Source organism: Trichosurus vulpecula, chromosome 2 (assembly GCF_011100635.1).
Source record: "Trichosurus vulpecula isolate mTriVul1 chromosome 2, mTriVul1.pri, whole genome shotgun sequence".
NCBI lineage: Eukaryota > Metazoa > Chordata > Mammalia > Diprotodontia > Phalangeridae > Trichosurus > Trichosurus vulpecula.
In genome coordinates, this window is record NC_050574.1 from 10,382,626 (window position 1) to 10,403,848 (window position 21,223).

Sequence of the window (21,223 nt, forward strand, 5' to 3'; positions counted from 1 at the left end):
CCTGCCAATGGATCCCCTTTGTAATATCAAAGGAAAGTGATTATTCTGCCTTTGTTTGAAGATTATAAGTGAGAGTGAACCTACTATCTTCTAGGGCAGCCCACTCACTTTCTGACTAGCTTTAAGTATTAAGAAGTAGTCCTTAAAAAAGCCTCAGTCTGCACCTCTGACAATTCCACTCATTACTCTGAGCTTTGTTTTCCCTGTGAATATAAGCAGAAAATTTCCAATCTCTCTTCCATGGGAAAGTCTAAATATCTGAACACAAACCTCATAATCTCCATAAGCCTACTTTCCTACTCTCAGCTAAATATCCTTAGTTTCTAGAGCTGATGACTCCAGCCAACTGATATTGGCTCCAGGTCATACCCCAGTCTGATTATTCACTTGTGTTTGCGCTCCAGATGGTTAGTGAGACTAGTTCTCTCCTGGAGAGCCAAGCAAAGTCAATCTAACTCCTTTTCAACATAACAATCATTCAATATTTAAAAACTAGTCTCTTAACCTCCCCTGTAAGTCTTCTTTGCTTTAAGCTAAACATCTCCATTCTCTGCAAAAAATAGTTAAATATTATAAAAATCAAGTTCCTTTACCTTCTTTTCCTTTCTTTGAATACTCTCCCATGCATCTGAAATGTCCTTTTCAAAATGTGGTATCCACAATTGAATGCAACATAAATCAGTGACACAAATATTAAACAGTGCATAGCAAAGGACTCTTTAATACTGAAATATATGCTTACAGTTGTTATAAATCAATTAAAAATAATTCACCTTCAAACATACAAGACAAGGGAAGCAAAATTAGATAGAATTTGTTTAGAAAACAATCTGGGGATGTTTGCGGATTGTAAACTTAACATAGGTCAGAAGTGTGGGTGTGAATAGCTAGAACACTAATGTCATATAATATTGTTTTAATAAAGGAAGAGCTTCCAAGAATAGGGAGATAGTGATCTCCACTGAACTCTGCCCTTGTGTCAACTCGTCTGGATTGTGGTTTTCAGTATTGATATGTTGAAGATTGATAAGAGAAGGGGCAGCTAGCAAGGTGAAGGGACTGGAGTCCATGTCATATGAAGATCAGCTGAAGGAACTGGGCATGTATTGTTTGTAGAGATACAAGAGATACAAAGAGGTCATGTGAAAGTATGCTTCATTTATTTGAAGGGCAGTAATATGGAAGATGGATTACATTGTTTTCTGAGTGTTCATAGAGGACAGAACCAAGATTCATTTACGGGAATTGCAGCAAAGCCAGTTTAGGCTTGAAGTTGGAAAACATGAGCTAACAATTAGAGTCAAACTTATCTGGGCTAGAGCAGGATATGGTAGATACCTCTTAAAGCAGAAGCAAGACATCCCCTTCCAGGTATAGTGGGAATTCCTTTTGTGTATGGTTCAGACCACCTGATTGTCAAGCCCCTTCGATGATTTTGTAAGTCTGTGATATCTGAGGGTCTAGGACGAAAATCTGCAAATAATACCACCATTTCAATCCAATGATTCCATCTTTTCTGAAGGGATCTTGGGATATGAGAGACTTTCTCCTTCATTATGTCCACCTCCTTGCCTCTCTAACCTTTTTGCAAGTCTCACCCACAGTATCACCTTCTGTAATAGGTTTTCCCAGTCCTCCATAATCTGGGTGCTTTTCCTCTGAGACTTTTCTTAATTTATACTGTAATTATTTTATTTAGACATAGTTTTTTTAATCTGTTGAGTCCCCCATTGAACACTGACCTCTTCAAGAGTAAGGACTGATTTTTAATTTTATTTGCCTTTCTTTGTACACCCAGTATTTAGTACAATGACAGACACTTAGTGGCACTCAATAAATATGTCATCTTGGCTACATACTCTTGAACAATATGCACTTTGAAGTTATCTTTGAAAGCAAAACCTCCTCTCCAAGTGTGTTAATGCTTTGAAGTGAATTCTCCAACCATTTTGTTTCTTCTTCTTCTGGACAACTGGAAGAATCAGGCTGACCAGCTGCCATGGGCTGCCAAACTCCTTTATAAGGAACAGCTTAAGCTGGTCAGGAAATTAAATTATGCTCAATTTTAATATGACAGTGCCATGAAAATCCTTGTGAGTTCTCAAATGCATATCAGGAGGACCAAAAGTCAACTCCTCAGCTATAAAATGTAGGAATTTGGCTCAATGATCCTAAAGTAACTTCCTAGTATAACTCTATTATTCTCTAAAATAAAAAGAAAGGTTTGGGGATCAGGAAAGTCACAGGGTGGATGTGTGTTGTTTGGGGAGCAATGTCCCTCAATTTAGGAAGTTAATCACCAGGTTGACTCAATAGCAATGGATTTTTCCTTGTAATAGAAACTCTCAAACAGGATCAATTAACTAATCCACAAGCATTTATTGAAGGCCTTCTATGTGCCAGGCACTGTGGTAAGTGTTGTAGATAGAAATACAATGAATGAAATAACTCTAGCTTTTTGGGAGCATATAGTCTTAGCATTTCTTAAGTGCCTACTGTGTTCCAGACACTGCAGTAAGCACTAGGCATAAAAGGAGAGCAAACAGAATGCCAGCTCTTGAGAATCTTGTAATCCAATTGGAGAAACTACTTGCAAACAACTGAGATGCAAGCTCCTAGCTCTGTGACCCTAGACAAGTCATAGAAATTCTACATGGCCCAGTTTCTTCAACAATAAAAAACCGATCCACCAAGATGACCTCTAAAATAGTGAGTATTTCTAAACTCATTGTCTTCTGCACCGCATTTTCATTAAATTTTAGATTTATTTAATCAGACGATAGTACCACCTAGCATTGCACGTGACGCATAGTAGGTGTTCAATGAGTGTCTATTGATTAATTGAGGAGAGGTTTTAATAGAGAGCAATAGAGTATGAATAAGTTCTCCTGGGAAAATAGCCTATTCTGGCTTAACGAATCAATAGCATAAAATTAATTGGGCTGGGGCCCCGAATCTGGTTAATTAATTGGGACACATTTTCATCTGGTTCAGGCCAACTAGACAGTGTTGTGGGACACACACAGCCCGTGGTTGTTTTTCACCTCTCCTTTAATGTGTCATCATTAATAGCCTCAGATACAGTGCCATATGTATCCTTTGCCCAAACTAGATACCAAGAGTGTCAAAACATTAGATTTTGGGCTCTTACCTACTATAGTGATTTAGAAAGTAGTTTCATGATTGGCTTGGAGGAACTCTTCTCTCTGTATTATGGCCAATGTAAGGTCAAAATTTTGCCCTGAAAAACCTGTGTCTGAGGCCTCTCATGTCTCTTTTTAAATTTAATTGGTGTTTTCTTTTTGGTTTTATATCACATTTATTTATTGTTTCTTGCAATCTCTCTCTCATGGGCATTGCTTTGTATCATTGATTTATTTTTTTTAAATAGCCCCTCCTGATAGAGGGACTTCTTCTCAGTTTTGTTTTCCCCTAGAAGTGTTACCACTGAGACTTATTGGACATCTGCTTGCAGACGACTGCAAGGTCTGGGGATCTCATCTTCAAAGACTCCTTCAAAGATGTAGCAGCCATGAGGAACAGATCAAGTAGCTGGGATGCAAGAACAAAGTACCTCCACCCCCAAATCTTTTCAGTACTAGCCAAATGATGGAGCTGCCTGTGATGGCTCGTTTGCTTAATTGCTATGAATGGAAGACAATCAAAGTGATCAGAATGTAAATGGAGAAAATTTGTCGGCTAGATATGATGAAAAGCATATAAGCTGAGACCAGTCTGATGAGCAAAGAGTTTATTAGGAGAGAATAGATCTGCATGCCTTCCCTTTCTTTCTGTCCCTGGATTTAAGGGAGTCTTGTTGTTTACCTGTCCATCACTCACTTGCAATCCTTCCCCTCTCAATCTCCTGTGGACTATGTTGAGGGTAATGGGAGGGGAAAATTTTACCTTCTTTGTCTACCACTGAGAAAGTAGCCAAAATGTTGAAAATGTGTTTTTAAACAAAATTCTCATTAGAAATGACACAGTCATTTCGGGAAAAAAGCCCATTGGTTAGCACCCTGTGGTAGAAAACTTCAGTCAGTCAGCTAATCAATAAATATTTAGTAAGCACTTATCACGGACCAGACAGGCACTGTGCTAAGCCCTGGAGATACAAAGAAATGCAAAATAAATCCCTTCTCTCAAGAAACTCATAGTTTAATGGGAGAGACAACACAAAACCACCATGTACAAACCATATACAGACAGGATAAATTGGGTGTAGTCTCTTAGGGAAGGCACTAAGACTATGAAGAACTAGGAAAGGATGCTTGCAGATGATGAGATTTTAGCTGAGACTTGAAGGAAGCCAGGGAATCCAGGAGACAGAGATAAGGAATGAGAGTGGGCTGGATGGGGGATGGTCAGTAAAAATGCCGGAGTTGGGAGATGGAGTATCTTGTTTGAGGATCAGTAAGGAGGCCAGTGTCACCAAATTACAGAGTACAGGCTGGGAGTGGGAGGGAAGTAAGTTATAAGAAGATTGTAAGGATGGCAGAAGGTTATGAAGGGCTTGGAACACTAAAAAGAGGATTTTATATTTGATTCTGGAGCATCAGCTTAAGTAGGTCTTACAGGACTTGAGGTCTTCACTGCAAGGAAAGTAGTTTGAATTTTAGACAGGAAGCGATAGGAGCCACTGCACATTTTGGAACAGAGAAATAATATGATCCTAAAGTATTATATTTAAATCAGTGACACAATCAATGTTTTCTATTTCACTGAGAACACAAGAACCAATAAACTCTATGTGTTATATAAATGTAAATCTATGTGTGTATGTATCTATATACATACGTGTACTATCTATCAATGCATATACCTACATATGTACACATACACATATGTAGATATACATACATATATGTGCAGACATAGGCACTGATAAATAACACACATATATACACTATATATGCACATACAAAATGATGCCTCATAACTTGGTTGGAAAGAACTCACTGGGCACAAAGGTAGCTTAGCAGAGGAAATGGTTTCTGGAGGAGGTTATAGCATCTCATTCCTAGGCTGTATTTTGAAATATTATGTTAGATGATCACCTCTCCATGGATTAGCATAAACAGAAGCGTACATATCACAGCACGTCTGGAGATCCTTTTCAGCCTTTCCATACTATATTTCCCGGCCCAGACAATTTTAAATTCAAAGCAAAGCAAGATGACAAAGTTTGGAACTTTGTGATATATTCTCAGAAAGATTATTCTCAGAAAGATCTGATAAATTGAGATTCCATGTAGAAAGCCTATACAATTAAAAAAATAAAAGTTAGCCTCCTAAATAATTGATGGCTTCTGATCTGAGTCAGTGGATTTAGTATTCACAATGATGAATTAAAAATAGCTACTCGATGCATTATAGGAAAGAAGGGAAACGAATGTGGGGGACATCTAAAACATTACTTTGCTCTTTAAGCATCCAACATAGGGATGGAAACAGGCACTGCTCCTGTGATCTTATTGGTATATGGAACTCCCTGGTGACGACATTTCTTTTACCAATGTAGATCCACACTTTGTCTGCAACTCTTAGAGAATTTCTTAGAGTAATAAGAGGTTAACTGATTCACCCACCGTCTCAAAGCCAATGGATGTCAAAGGCCTTGTCAAAACCATGTAAAGGTGATGTAGTATGGATAATAATGATGTGATTTCTTCTGGGCTTTTGAGATAGCATGTCATTGCTTATTAATTTCTCCTTTATTTTTTAGGTCCCTGAATGAAAGATTCTGAAAATGTCTAACTTTACCATTGTAACTGAATTCCTCCTCATGGGGTTTTCTGATATTCGGGAACTACAGATTATATATGCTTTACTTTTCTTACTCATTTACTTGGCGACTCTGACGGGAAATCTCCTAATTGTTGTAGTCACTACTCTTGACAGGAGCCTTCACACTCCCATGTACTTCTTCCTTAGGAATCTGTCTATTGTAGATGCCTGTTACATATCAGTCACAGTCCCCAAGGCATCTGTTAACTCCCTAGTAAACAACAGGGCTATTTCTGTAGCTGGATGTGCAGCCCAGATATTTCTTGTGCTATTCCTTGCGTGTGTTGAGTTTACTTTACTCACTGTTATGGCTCGTGATCGATATGTTGCCATATGCCACCCACTCCACTATCCAATGATCATGAGTCCCCAAGTCTGTATGCAGATGACCTTGACATGCTTGCTCACTGCCTTCCTGTATGCAGGTTTCCATACTGGCTACACATTTCAATTGCCTTTCTGCCAATCCAATGTGATCCATCAGTTCTTCTGTGACACCCCCTCTTTACTCAAACTCTCTTGTGCAGAGACTTTCCGTAATAAGATATCCATAGCAGCCTCCATTCTGGGCATTGGGTTTGTCTGCTTTGCCTTCATCACTGCATCTTACATTCGTATATTTTCTACTGTGTTCAAGTTTCCAGTGAAAGAAGACCAAAGAAAAGCATTTTCTACCTGTGTCCCCCACATCCTTGTGGTGTCATTGTTTATTATTTCTGGATTTTATGTGTACTTGCATCCACCTTCACATCTGAATCCATTAAAGATTTAGTCCTTTCAGTGGTCTACTCTGTAATACCTCCTTTCCTGAACCCCATCATATATAGTCTGCGAAACAAACAGATAAAGGAGGCTGTGAGAATAGTAATGAAGAGGAAGCTTTTTTGCAGGAATATAGCATAAACCATAGTTCTTTACCCATGTCCTTGTTGAACTTAGTCCTGGTTGAACTTAAAGTGATGGAGAGAATTTGAAAAAAAATTTAAAAAAATAAATGTTAAAAATGTTTTTACATGCAATTGTGAAATATTAATGAAATAAAAATATTTTAAAATGGAAATGGAAAATGATTAATGTTAGTGGTCTTATGGGAAAGAAACAATAGCAGGCCCATATGTGCATGGTTCCATATCAACCCCATTTAGGACAGTAGACTGCTAGGATATGTTCTCCCTCCCTCCCATCTGGACACATACAACAATTCTTACCTTCTCCAGACATGCATCCAGACATGAAATAAAGAGGGTATCACTTAAATCAGTCAGTGCCTTTTGAATACATGAGACATTTTGAATAGTGCCAAGTCCTCTTCCTCAACATGAAGCAAGCAGATAGAAAACAGTGATAGATTAACTGTGAGTTATCTGAAGTGAATGGGAAGTTCTTCCACTCCATATCATCAGGTATCATCAGTAATAGAATTCCCAAGTCTCCCTACATGGTTGCCTGGAGGTAGAAAATTCTACACATGGAGCTGCCATTGGCCAGTAATCCATCATAGAAGGAAAGCCTAAATGATTTGGTTTCAGGACACTAGGATGAGAAAACCCAATGTTAAGAAGTTTTTGATATAATCATCACCTCATCAAATCTCCTCACTTTCCAAAAGAGAAAGTGAAAGCTAGAATGGTAGAGAGATGTGTTTGTTGTCACACCAATTGCAAGTTACCAGAACCAGAATTTGAAACCAGTTCATCTGCTTGGGAATTTCATCTCTCTTCTAATCCCCATCCTCTCTTGAATTGTGAAATTTCATCATGAAAAAGAGAATGTTGGAATGGAAAATAGAGGTGAAAAGAGGAGAGAAAACAAGTTGATGGCCAACCTACTAACAATACTAACTGTATTCCATGATGCACTGAGAAAAAAATGGCCACATAGTTCTCATATTTTAAAAATATATCTAAGGATTATCTTTGACTTAGAATGTGAATATTTTTGGGGAGTATTCTATGTATACTCACAAGGCTTTACCTAGGGTGTGCAAGGCCCTGGACAAACAAACTAATGAATGAATGAGTATGGACTATATACGTATGCATGTATGTGTGTATATGTGTGCCTATATAAGCAATTTCACAATCAAAACTCTGTCTATATAAGCTATTTCATTAAAAATATATTGCAAAATTTGTGGACCCATGTGAGGTATATTGATTGCCATTGAAGATTTAGAATAATTATCTTACAACACAATCAAGGAAACAAAGGCCAAACTCTTCAAGGGCACTTGGTTCAACTGAGCGCTAAGAGCCCATTTTGCTTACCAACACAACCTTGTCATAAGAAGTATTGTGACTTAAAACACTTTACATAACCAAAATGAATTATTACATTTGACTTACAACACAACAACTCATGTTCAAATTCCATTCAGCATGGAGGACCACTGAAGGTTGAAGACTGAATTTTCCCACCTATCCTCCCAAATATTCACATCATTGCTGCACATATAAACTTGCAATTCTGTTATTATTAATATTGTCATCCACAACAATGTTTTAACAGATAATACTGTGCTTCCAAGTGCCTCATGACAGAACAAAAAACAATGTGATTCGATGCAAATGTGGAACAAATGGAACAATTCAGGTGAATGCAGAACATTTTGGGGTCTTTTTTCAACATAAGGGGATCTTGCATTGTTAGAAACTGCAATTATCACATCTCAATACTCAGTAAACATTTATTTAATGCCTATTTGTTCCAGTCACTGTGGTAAATGCTGGGGATACAAATACAAAAGACAGGAAGAAAGAAGGAAAGAAAGAAAGAAAAAAAGAAAGGAGGAAGGAAGGAAAGAAAAGAAGGAAGAAAGGTAATCTCTGACCTTAAGTAATTTTGATTCTAATCAAGTAAGACAAGATACAAAAGGAAGCTCAAAAGCTGGGAGTGGAGGAAAGTGTCTGCGGCAGGAGCATCGTTCACTAGTCGGAGTAACCTCAGAGTCATGTAGCCAGGTGGAAAGGAGACATTTCGAGCTAAGCTGCTCTCTTGGAGCTTTGTGGCCCCACCCTTTAATCAAGTGGGTAGAGACAGTCATGTGGTGGAGTAACAAGGCTGTTAGGAATCTTGCAGGGTGATGAGGTTTTCCCAAAGATCAGATTCCTGGAGCATGGCAGAGACATCAAAGATGTCCCAGAGTAGTGCAGCCAGGTGAGAAATGGGGAGATGCTTCTAATTCAGAAAAATAATTGGGTGAAATTAAGTGTATTCAGACATTCCCATATCCCTTACAAATAAGTCAATACTCTCTGGCTTTATTTAGGTATATTCTAATGTTTACACATCCTGTACAATGCTTCCCATGCAAATAATGTGACAGTTGCTTGGTTAGATATGTCACTCATAATTATTTAATTTTATTTTAAATATTTCATACTTGTCATATTTTATTTTGCATATCTTGAATGGGGTCTTCCACAATAAAGGGCCCTTGGAAGCATGAAGCCTTGGAAGGGCCATGCTTGCCAAGGTCTAAGAGTGGTACTGGTGGTTTTATTTCATATCTCATTGACATGCAGTAACTCTGGCAGCATATGGGTATTTACAAACATCTACTTTTGCTTCCATGGGTGGCTCAGGGTTATTAAAGGCCTTTTGCAACTTTTTGAAGATCAACCAATCCACTGCTCTCCTGCTGAACTCTAAGTCCAATTCAATGTCCACATACTGTCTGTACAAGATAGAAACATATTGTTAAATAAGCCATATGTGTTGTCCATGGAGACGAATGCTATAATCTGGGCAATAGATATTTTTCATACATTTGCTACATCCTGTGTGGATGGTAATGCTCTTTTGAGAAGTTGCAGATCTCTTCTAGGCAGCTTAGTGAAATCACTATAATGACATCTGTAAATAGGAGCATCTGGATGAATTTACCTTCATTGTATTGGTGTATTATGAAGGCAGAATTTATGATTTCAAAGAGAATCTCATATATGTCTGAAAGGTTCGGAAGCGCAGGATATAAGGAATTCTCTAGGTAGAAGGCAGAAGAACTAAAGCATATATTTAGCCTCCACAGTAACCAACCCACAAACCAGTATCCCCATTTTGATATTTTGATCAAAAGCTTCCAGGCCCAATAAGTCCGCCTCACAAGAGTAACCAGGAAGGCACAGCGAAGCATGATGGTATAAAGCAGAATCATGTACATGCTTCCCCTCTACGGTAAGAAGATTACCCACTGGTCACAAGTCCTTGTTCAGCACTCCTTGCTCCGCACGTGGGTCAGCTCTGCTACCGGCAGCTCCTGCTTCAGCTTTGGCTGTAGGTGTCTCTGGCTCCAACCGGAAAAGGAAAGGGAGCTCTTCAAGCTGTCCTCTCCCTCTTATAGAGTTTTTGACATCATCAAGCACCACCTGAATGACCAGGGCCGATTGGTTCTTGAGTTGGCCCCTTCCCCTAGCAGAGACTAGGTTAACACCCAATAGGGCGTGGCTCTGGAGTCAACACCTCCCCTCAGCCAGCCCCATGACTCATCACACAGGAAGTTCTCTGTTCCCAGCCATGGTCACTGGGCTTCCTGCCCAGGAAGAGCAAGCCCCAGCACCCAGCAAGGCTCAATGAGGTAAGCTGAGTCACTCAAAGAAAACAAAGGCCATTCTGGCCACAATTGGGAGAAAAGAGTAAGGACAAATGCAGATATAGCCAGGATCAATACTCTCACATGGATCCGCAAAGTATATACAAAAATTGCTTTGGAGTTTTTCAGCACGCTAACACTCTACTCAGCCAAAGGCTTTTCCAAAATCACAAATATAACTGGGAGGTTTTCTGTTATCTATATCTTTGAGAGAATCATGAAGTGGATTAAGTTTTTTTCCATTGTTATTATCACTTGCAAAAACCTTCAGATTGCTAATCCATACTTTTTTCAGGATGCCTTTCATGTAGAGTTGATTTTTCACTAAAAAGAAAGAAAACCAAATTACCAGTATCAAAAATGAAAAGGGTGAATGCAACACCAATCAAAAAGAAATTAAAGCAGTTGGTAGGTGTCATTTTGCCCAATTATATTCCAGTAAAACCATTACTCTAAATAAAATGGATGCATATTTACAAAATATAAATTATCCAGATTAACAGAAGAGGAAGTGCTGTGCTTAAATAACCCTATGTAAGAAAAAGAAATTGAACAAGCCATAAATTAGCCCTCCAAGAATGCATTGTTGATGGATTTGTGAACTGATCCAACTATTCTGGAGAACAATTTGGAACTATACCTAAAGGCCTATAACGTTGCTTATACCCTTTGATCCAGCAATACAGCTATTAGGTCTGTATCCCAAAGAGATCAAGGAAAAGGGAAAATTACCTATTTGTACAAACATATTTACATAAGCTTTTTGTGTGTGTGTTGGCAAAGAATTAGAAATTGAGGGTGTTTCAACAATCTGGCTAGCGGCTGTTGTGGGGGCGAAAGACCAACACAAGCCCAACAACAAGCACACTACCAGCATGTTTCAAAAGCGCAAGTTCTTTTGATCTGCTTTAGTAAGGAAAGCAACATTAAGGGGTTGACAAGTTTACTTTAATTCAGCATACAAATACCATTCACTTAGTTCAGGGGGAAAAGCCAGCACCCTGAACTTCGGAGCAAATACAAACAAATTACAAACATGGACAGACAGACCAAATACAGATTCATAGGTTCATCCAGGGAGCTAATAACAAGGGCTGGCCCAGAGTCACATGTGCTACCACTACTGTGGGTAAGAGCTCTGAAAAAGAGAAAGCCAACCCCTGATTTTATATCTTTTTCAGTGTCAAGGGTGATTCACACATCTGACTCACCCATGTGACCTAGAATCATCACAAAGAGGAGACTTAAACCCATGTGATCTAAAAGCCTCTGATGTCCCGAACATGTCACTCAAACTCATATGTAAACTAGGCCCTCCCCTGAGGCAAGGAGGCACCAAGGACACCCAAATCTAATCAAGGAAACAAAGGCTAAACTCTTCAAGGGCACTTGGTTGAACTGAGTGCTAAGAGCCCGTTTTGCTTACCAACACACTGGGGATGCCCATCAATTGGGGAATAGCTGAACAAACTGTGGTATGTGATTATGGTGGAACTTTTTTTTATGGTGTAAGAAATTACCAACAGGATGGTTTCAGAAAAACCTAGTAAGATTTATATGAACTGCAAAAGTTCATATGCAAAGCCAGCAGAACTAGGAGAACTCTGTACACAGTAACAGCAATGTAGTAATGTTGATCAACTGTAAAAGACTTAACTGCTCTAATCAAGACAATGATCCAAGACAATTCAAAGGACCCATTATGAAAAATGCTATCCATCTCCAGAGAGAGAACCGATGAACGCTGAATGCAGATTGAAGCAGACTTTGTCTCTTTCTTTATTTTTCTTGTTTTGTGTACATGTATTTTCTTTTGCAATATTTGTTAATATGGAAATAAATTGTGTGACTTCACATGTATATTTGATATCATATTGCCCTTCCCCAAGGGGTGGGGGAGTGGTGGGAGTGATTTTGAAACAAAAAATAAAATAAATGTTAAAAGTGTTTACATGTAATTGTGAAATATTTCATGAAACAAAATATATTAAAATGTAAGCAGGAAATGATTAGTAACACAAATAAAAATATAATACAACAGAAAAAAATTATAGCAGATCTATATCAATACAATAAACATACCAACCCTGCCTAAACTAACCAGAAATTTCTGTAATATGAATCAGTATTTTAAAATTTTACTTTAAAGAAATATGTAAACAAATATTCAAGTTCATTTGGAGATAATAAAAATGGTGATTTTTTGAGGAAAAGTGAATAAAATAACTACTATGGATTCCTAGTATTACCAGATGTTAACCCATGTCATTAACATACTTATTAAGGATGTATAGATTTGCTCAAAAGAAGATATATAAGCCAACCACAGCCATAGAAAAATTCTAAATCAATATTAATTAAAGAAAGGAAACTTATAGACAACTCTGAAGTTCTACCTTTTACCCTTCAGATTGGCAAAATTGCCAAAGATGGAGATTGACAAACGTTAGAGGGACTGTGGGAAGGCAGGAACATGACTACATTGCTGGTTGTGCAGTGAGTTAGTTCCTCTATTCTAAAAACCATTTTGGTGCCATGCCAAAATGGTGACTTTGAACCAACAATACCAGTTCTAGGCTTCTACCTTAAAAGCATAAAAAAGAGGGGCCATTTTACATAGAAGCCATAAATATTTGTGGTAGATTGTAATGGAATGGAAACCCAAGGTAGTACCATCAGTCAAGAGGTGTCTATCTAAGGCATGTCTGTCTAAAGTATATATCTGCCTAAGGTATATAAATGCAATGGAATATTATTGCACCATGAAAAATGACGATGAAACAGTTATAGAGAGAATGGAGAAGATTATATAAGCTGATGTAGAGAAAATGAGCAGGTCTGGAGAACAATTCATATAGTAACAACAACTTTATGATTAAAACAATTTTGAAAAACTTAAGAATTCTCATCAATGCAATGACCAAATGCATCTTCAGAGGACCAGTGATAGATGTTTCATGCTACTCACTTCTGATAGAGAAGTGATGGACCCAAAGTGCAGAAGGGACATACATTTTTGGTCATGCAGAATTTGTGCTTTCCTTGAGCATATTTATTTGTTACAAAGATTTGATTTTTTTCTTTTTTTCGGTGAGTAGAGAGTAGGAGGTCGAGAGGAAGCTAGTAAATCAAGACATCACTCCATGACAAAGCATGAACAAGTACAACCTAGAAAGTAACATAGTATTCCTAATATGTTTTAATTACTATTTACTTGAAATCAGAGGTTATGAGATGCATTTCTTGCCACCAATCAATAGTTATATGAAAAATTAAATAAACCACATAACATGAGGTATCATAATATGCTCTAAAAATTGTCAAAGTTGTTAATGATAAGGAGAGGGATTAAGAATGGACGTATGATTTCATTGGTTAAAGGCACTCCAGTGTAAGGAAATACCCCTGCCCCCATTGTAGCTTATCAGCCCCTTCTCTACTACTTATACCCTTTTAAAATTTCTTTTAGATTTTTTTTATTTTTAGTTTACAACAATCAGTTCCACAAGCTTTTGAGTTCCACATTTTATTCTCACCTTCCCTTCTCCCTCCCCCACAAGATAGCAGGGGATATGATATATGTCATACATATATCTTTGCATTAAACTTATTTTCAAAATAGTCAAGTCGTAAAGAAGAATTATGACCAATGGAATGAATCATGAGAAAGAAGAAACAAAACCAAAAAAAAGAAAAAAAAGAGAGCAAATAGTTGGCCTCAATCTGCCTTCAGACTCCATAATTCTTTCTCTGGATGTACATAGTTCTTTCCATCATGAGTCCTTTGGAGCTGTCTTTGAACCTTGTATTGCTGAGAAGAGCCAAGTCTATCCAAGGTAGTCATCACAGAAGAAATATGTCTGTGGTTGTGTATAATGTTTCCCATTTCTGCCCCCTTCACACAGCATCATATCATGTAGATCTTTCCAGGTCATCATGAAGTCCATATGTTCCCCATTTCTTATAGTACAATAGTATTCCATTACATTAATATACCACAACTTGTTAAGCCATTCCCCAGTTGATGGGCATCCCCTTGATTTCCAATTCTTTGCTGCCATAAAAAGAGCTGCTATAAATATTTTTGTACATATGGGTCCAATTTCCATTTGTGTGATCTCCTTGGGATACAGCCCTAGAAGAGGTATTGCTAGGTCAAAGGGGATGCACATTTTTATAGCCCTTTGGGCATAGTTCCAAATTGCTCTCCAGAATAGCTGAATCAGTTTACAACTCCACCAACAATGTGGCAGTGTTCCAATTTTCCCACATCCTCTCCAGCATTTATCATTTTCCTGTTTTGTCATGTTAGCCTATCTGATAGGTACCACCTATATTTCTTAAGGAGTTTCCAAGGGCACTGAGAGTTTAAGTGTATTATACAGGATCACATATACTGTGTGGATCACCGATGGGACATTAAGTCACTGAAGGTTGATAAAAAGATAATAAAAGTCAATTTTGGAAAGGCTGGGGGTAGACAAACACATTTCTTCACTTTTGGTAGGTCTACAAATCTAAGAAACATTTTGGAAATCAATTGAAAATTTTCAAGAAACTCACCGGATTATGTGTAACTTTTAGTGCTGAGTAACATCAATGGGCATATACCTCAAACACATTGATTACAGAAATGAAGGTAATTTGGACATGAGATTATTCATAGCAAAGCTTTTTGTCATAACAAAAACAAAATTAGAGAACAACTGTTATGTTAAAGTAAGAAAATATAGTTTACTCTATGATCAAATGACAAATGTCAAAGAAGATAAGAATAAGAGACCAGAGAGCACAAAGCACACGGATGGAATACATCACTTTCCTCTCAGGAGAAGGATGGGGAGCTGTGCATTTCAAATATTTTCTAATCTGTCAGATGTCATTACTTTATGGGTAGGTTTTCTTAACTAGTTTCTCTCTTGTAAAGAAAGGTAAAAATGTGATGAGGGGCTCTTTGGAACTGAATGTGATACAAAAAGTAAAATATATTTTAAAACATTTTACTCAACATTTGTGAAACTATCTTGACTCCATGTCAGTCAAAGCCATAACCATAGCCACAGCATACCTGTATCAACTGAGCTTACAAGCCAAACGACTCCTCAGGACACTGAGATCTCTCCTCTTCTGCCTTTTCAATAATGGATGAAAGGGACTTCTATTTTTTTGAGGGAACCTGAGAAATAATGAATCCTATAGCCATAATACAGATTCACACACATGCACATTAATTAATATTTCTTCAACTCCATCCCAGTGCTCCTGAGAGGACTTTATTTGGCACCTTGTCTTTTGCTACCCAGAGACAATTACCTCAGTGAAATGATCTTTACCTCTCTGTATTTGGCTGAAGAGTAGGGACAATGTCCCCCAGGAGATGCAAGGAATTTGTAGCAAAAGGTGAAATTGGCCTTTGGGGCCATCCCTTCAAATGCGCTGTCCAACTCTACAAATACAATGGGCAAAACTGAGGGAAAACACTTCCCAAGCAAGGAGAATAGAAGTATAATGGCCAGATGACAATGGAAACTTCATAATTTTCTGCCAGTCCAGCCTGAGTTGGGGCAATTCTAGAGGTCTTTGTCACAAGAATTCAGTGATATCATTTTTGAGCACTTCAGATTGGAGAAGCTAGCAGCAAGACTTGTGGCCTTAGTCAGGTAAGATGGTGAATTTGAATAGAATTATTTCCCCCTCCCTTGTCCCCCTTTTATTTGTTTTCCCCTTCATTCCTTTACTCCTTCATTCCTTCGTTTGTTCCTTCGTTCCTTCATTCTTTCGTTCGTTCGTTCCTTCCTTCCTTCCTTCTTTTCTTCCTCTCTGCCCTTTTCTTTCTGCATCCTTATACATATCCCTATTTTTCAAACATTTCCCTACTTTTATTCTTTCCTGGAAAAGGGAAATCTCATCTTAGGAAAAGGAAATCTAAGTGGATGCCTGATTAGAACGAAATGTGACTCAGCCTGTAGAACAGCAAAAAGCAGTCAAGCATCCCAGTTCAGTTCAGATACAGAAGGGGCATTCATAGGTGTATAAACGGAATAGAAAGTGGAGATTACCCAGTAAAATCATTTCATTTTAGGGATGAGAAAAAATGCATAGAGAAGAAAAACATATCTTTCAAAGTTGCACTTTTGGAAGAGGCTTAACTTAAATATGAACCCAAGTCTGCTGCTTCTAAAGCCCGTGTATTTCCTCACAAATAGTAAAAAAAAAGCAAAAACAAAACAAAACAAAACAAAACAAAACAAAACAAAACGATTCTGTCTCTGAAGCAAGTAGTCACCCTGGTTAAAAACAAATGTCCGGTCACCTATGGCAGACATGACTGATGCCAGCAATGCTACTAAGTAGTAAGTGAAAGGGAAAAAATATGATACTTGTCTGTTGTTGCTATTATTTTTAAAGTTTACTACCTCAGATGTTGAGCAGAGAGGTTTCAAACTTTGCAAAAGAGCTGAATACAAATTTGAAATTGCAAACACAGGAGTTAAAAGAAACCAAGCAAATCTGGTCATTTGTCACCTGAAAGTGGTATATTTTATCTTCAAACCCAGAGAGCTTCCATTTCTCTAACCTCCTTTAAATATTTGTGAATTTCATATTTTTGTGTCCTATTTCTGTCTCTAATACTTATCCCCTTTCCCACTCATTTACCTGGCTACCAGGTTTCTGACATCAGAGCACTCTCTATCCCTGCCCAGCCATAGATCTCACCACTTCCATGAGTGGAACTAGAACAAATGGATTAATACATATAAAAATTTTAAACAAAATTCAACCTTTCATGTTCATTCTTTCAAAATATTAATAAATTATATGCAAAATTTAACACCGCTTGTCAATATGGCCATACAGGAAGCAGGAGTTCCCATAGTTTTCCCCAATTACTTCTTAGTATATTATCCCCAATGATAGTCGCAGACACAGTGCTGAAACCTTATTTGCCAAATCCAGGTACCAATAGTTTGAAGAAACTCTATTTTAAGTTCTCACATATGACACATATTTGGAAAGTAGTTTTATGCTGGGCTTCCAGGAGCATTTGTCTCTGGGTTGTGGCATTATGATGCTATCAACCCGGAAAACTTGTACCTGAGGTCTCTCATGTATAATTTTATGTTTAGTTGGTGACTTTCTTCCTTTTTATATCACATTAATTGATTACTATTTCCCTCAATTATCATGCTAATAGCATTCATTTGTAAAATGATAACTGAAGGAACAATGTTGGTTTAGCTTTGAACTGGTACATCCATTGTGGAAAACAATTTGGAGCAATGCCAAACAAGCAATTGAATTGTGAACAGTACCCTTTTACCCAGGGTTACAACTTGTTCCAAAGAAATTGAAGAAAGAAGGAAAGGACATATATGTATAAATATATTTATAGAAACTGTTTTTGTGGTGGCAAAGAATTGGCAACTGAGGGGATGAGCTTCAATTGGAGAATGGCTAAACACATTATGGTCTACAAAGAGGATGGAGTACTATTGCAGTTTAAGAAATGAAGTGGATAATTTCAGAAAAAAACTGGGAAGATCTGTTCAAAATGATGCAAAGTCAAGTAAGCAGAGACCAATTTATATAATAATAACAATATTATAAAGATAATCAATTTGAAAGACACAGTAATTCTACTCAACACAATGGTAAACCACAATTCCATAGGAGCAATGATGAAACATACAATCTGCATTCAGATAGAGAGGTAATGGATTTAGGATTCACATTAAAGCAGATTTTCTTTTCTTCTTTCTTTCCTTCCTTCCTTCCTTCCTTCATTCCTTCCTTCTTTTCTTCTCTCTTTCTCCCTTCCTTCCATTCTTTCTTTCTTTCATTCATTCTTTCTTTTTTTCCTTCTTTCTTTCTTTCTCTTCTCTCTCTCTCTCTCTCTCTCTCTCTCTCTCTCTCTCTCTCTCTCTCTCCCTCCCTCTCTTTTAGTGATACCTAATGTGGTCATTGGTTTTAGCTGAATATACATATGTATAATATTTTTGTTACCTTTTCAATGGGTAGGGGAAGATGAGGAAAGTGGAACAGAATTCAAAAGTGAAAAGAAGTGAAAATGAAATATTACATACACACACACATATATAAAATACATATATGTATGTGTGTGTGATTACAGCCATCCCCCACCCCACAACCTCTCAATACTTTTCAATATAACAAAAATGTAGCTCCTCCTCCAGGACCTGCTTGCTACTCCTCTAAAAATATTATCATGAAGAATTAATGACCAAGAAATATCTGCCTACCAACTAACCCCCAAACCTAGATCTTTAACCTTGAAAGATTTCTTTGTGGAAGTAGTAGGCATAAGAGAAAGGGGGATGGAGTATCAGGACATTCTGGTCCCTTGGGAACCATTCCATATAAGACAAGGGTAGACCTGAAGGGTCATAGTCTACTTACTTTTCATTGACTGTTGCCTCTGAATGGAAGAAAATTGAAATGATAAAATCAGGAGAGCCAGTGACCAGCTACAGTGACAATTAGATGAAGTGAGAATATTCAGAGGAGCCGAGAGAATAGCAGGCCAGGTCAGCAGACTACACTGTCCTCCTGGGCCTGGATAGGGGAATTATATTTTTGTATGTATCTCCCATTCACCTGCAATTTCTTCTTTCAGTCGTTGTGAAAGTGTGTTGAGGGCAGTGGTAGGAGAAAAAGATTATAGTCCCTGTCTCCACTGCCAGCACAAGCAGCCAATAATTTTGAAACAATATCCTTCTACATTTCTGACTTTTTGCTCTAAGCTGTTCATAGCTATTAATAAAGATGAGATGACCATGCATAAAATTGACTGTTTTATGGAGAACTCACACAGGGCAAGTACTCACATGGTGCTCAGAAAAAGCGATACAAGGACACTACCAAGGTCTCTCTCAAGAATTTCGGAATTGATTTTGTGACATGGAAGACAATGGCCCAGGACTGTTCAGTATCTCATGCTCTCACCATAGAAGGGGCTGTCATCTATAAACAAAGTAGAATTGAAATTTCTCAAAACAAACACAAGATGCACAAATTTAGAAAACCCACTCCAAATGTTTATTGGGAATATTTGTGCCCAACCTATGGTGGAGCATTCTGAGTTCATAATGGTCTGCTCAGCCACAGTTGTACACATTGAAACTTGAATCTAACATAGTGATGTCATTTCGCTGCCTTTGAGGACTAAGGACAACAAACCAATCTGTGAAACATTTTTGAAACTACGTCCTTTTAAATTTCTGACTTTTTCTTCTAAGCTGTCCACAGATATTAGTAGAGATGAAATGGCCATGGGAAAAGAATATAAAGAAAGACTAAGAACATATTTTAGAGGAGTTTAAAAAATTAAAAGTCATTATTTTTGTTGATTTGTTCTAGCTTAGGTGAGACTGATGTATTCACTCAAAGATAGTACATTATAGAAAAAAGGACGTCAATGAGGGGTCAATGGTAACATTACTTTCCTTCCTTTACCATTAAATTCTTTAATAGAGGGAATGCCCAGGCACAGATACTTCCTTTACCAGTGCAGATCGTCATCTCCCATAAAAATCATAGAGAGTTTTCTTGAGAGATAACTGAACGAGCCCAAGGTCAAAAACCATTACATGAGAGGGGCCATGCAGCCTGTCAAGGTCTTATGCAGTAATAATAAAAATGGAATAATTTCTTCTAGCATTTGCAAATACTGTGCACTGAAAAATTGTAGAATGAAGAACTTATGATATTTCCCTGCCTTCCTAGGTCACTCACTGGGTGAAAGAATCTGAAAATGTCTAACTTTACCACCACTGTGACTGCATTTCTACTCCTAGGGTTTTCTGACACCCGTGAGCTGCAGATCTTATATTCTTTGCTTTTGCTTCTCATTTACTCAGCAGGCTTGATGGGGAATCTCCTCATTGTTATCATCACCACCTTTGACAGGAGACTCCACACCCCCATGTACTTTTTCCTCAGGAATCTGTCCATTGTGGATGCCTGCTTCATATCAATAACAATTCCACAGGCATCTGTTAACTCCCTGGTGAACAACAGAGCTATCTCAGTTCCTGGATGTGCAGCTCAGATATTCTTGCTGATTTTCATAGCATATGTTGAGATAACTTTGCTCACTGTCATGGCCCGTGATCATTCTGTTGCCATATGTCAACCACTTCTCTATCCAGTGATCATGAGTCCCCGAGTCTGTATGCAGATGACCTTAACATGCTTGTTCACTGGCCTTTTGTATGCAGGTTTCCATACTGGTTACACATTTCAATTGTCTTTCTGCCAATCTAACGTGATCCACCAGTTCTTCTGTGATATCCCCTCTCTACTCAAGATCTCTTGCTCAGAGACATTCAGGCATACATTATCCTTACTTGGCTCTGTTTTGGTGATTGGGGTTGGCTGCTTTACCTTCATCACTGCATCTTATATTAGCATATTTTCCTCTGTGCTCAGATTTCCCGTGAAAGAAGACCAAAGAAAAGCCTTCTCTACTTGTGTCCCTCATATCGTTGTGGTTTCTTTGTTCCTTTTTTCGATTTCTTATGTGTACCTCAAACCACCTTCAGATTCTGGGTCCATTAAAGATATAATCTTTTCAATATTCTATTCCATAATTGCTCCTTTTCTAAATCCTATTATATACAGTTTACGGAATAAGCAGATAAAGGAGGCTTTAAGAATAGTAATTAAGAGACAGCTTTTTTTTTTAAAGGAATGAATCATAAACTATAATTCTTTCCTAATGTTGTTGAACCTAATTCATTCATACATGAAAAATCTCATATATATGTATATATGTATATATACATACATGTGCATGTATATTAGTCATGGGTTGCTATTTGTATT

General features: G+C 37.7%; 2 protein-coding genes across 2 annotated transcripts; both read left to right on the top strand.

Moving 5' to 3' along the window:
* The first annotated feature begins 5,749 nt into the window (after window positions 1–5,749).
* On the top strand, window positions 5,750–6,690 carry LOC118839826 (olfactory receptor 14C36-like). Its single transcript, XM_036747338.1, is given in 2 exon segments — window positions 5,750–6,536; window positions 6,539–6,690. Coding segments are annotated over 2 exon segments (939 nt in total).
* Window positions 6,691–20,147: 13,457 nt separating this feature from the next.
* On the top strand, window positions 20,148–21,092 carry LOC118836206 (olfactory receptor 14C36-like). Its single transcript, XM_036743557.1, has one exon. The coding sequence runs from the start codon at window positions 20,151–20,153 to the stop codon at window positions 21,090–21,092; it is 942 nt and encodes a 313-aa protein (XP_036599452.1). The 5' UTR covers window positions 20,148–20,150.
* Window positions 21,093–21,223: the final 131 nt, after the last annotated feature.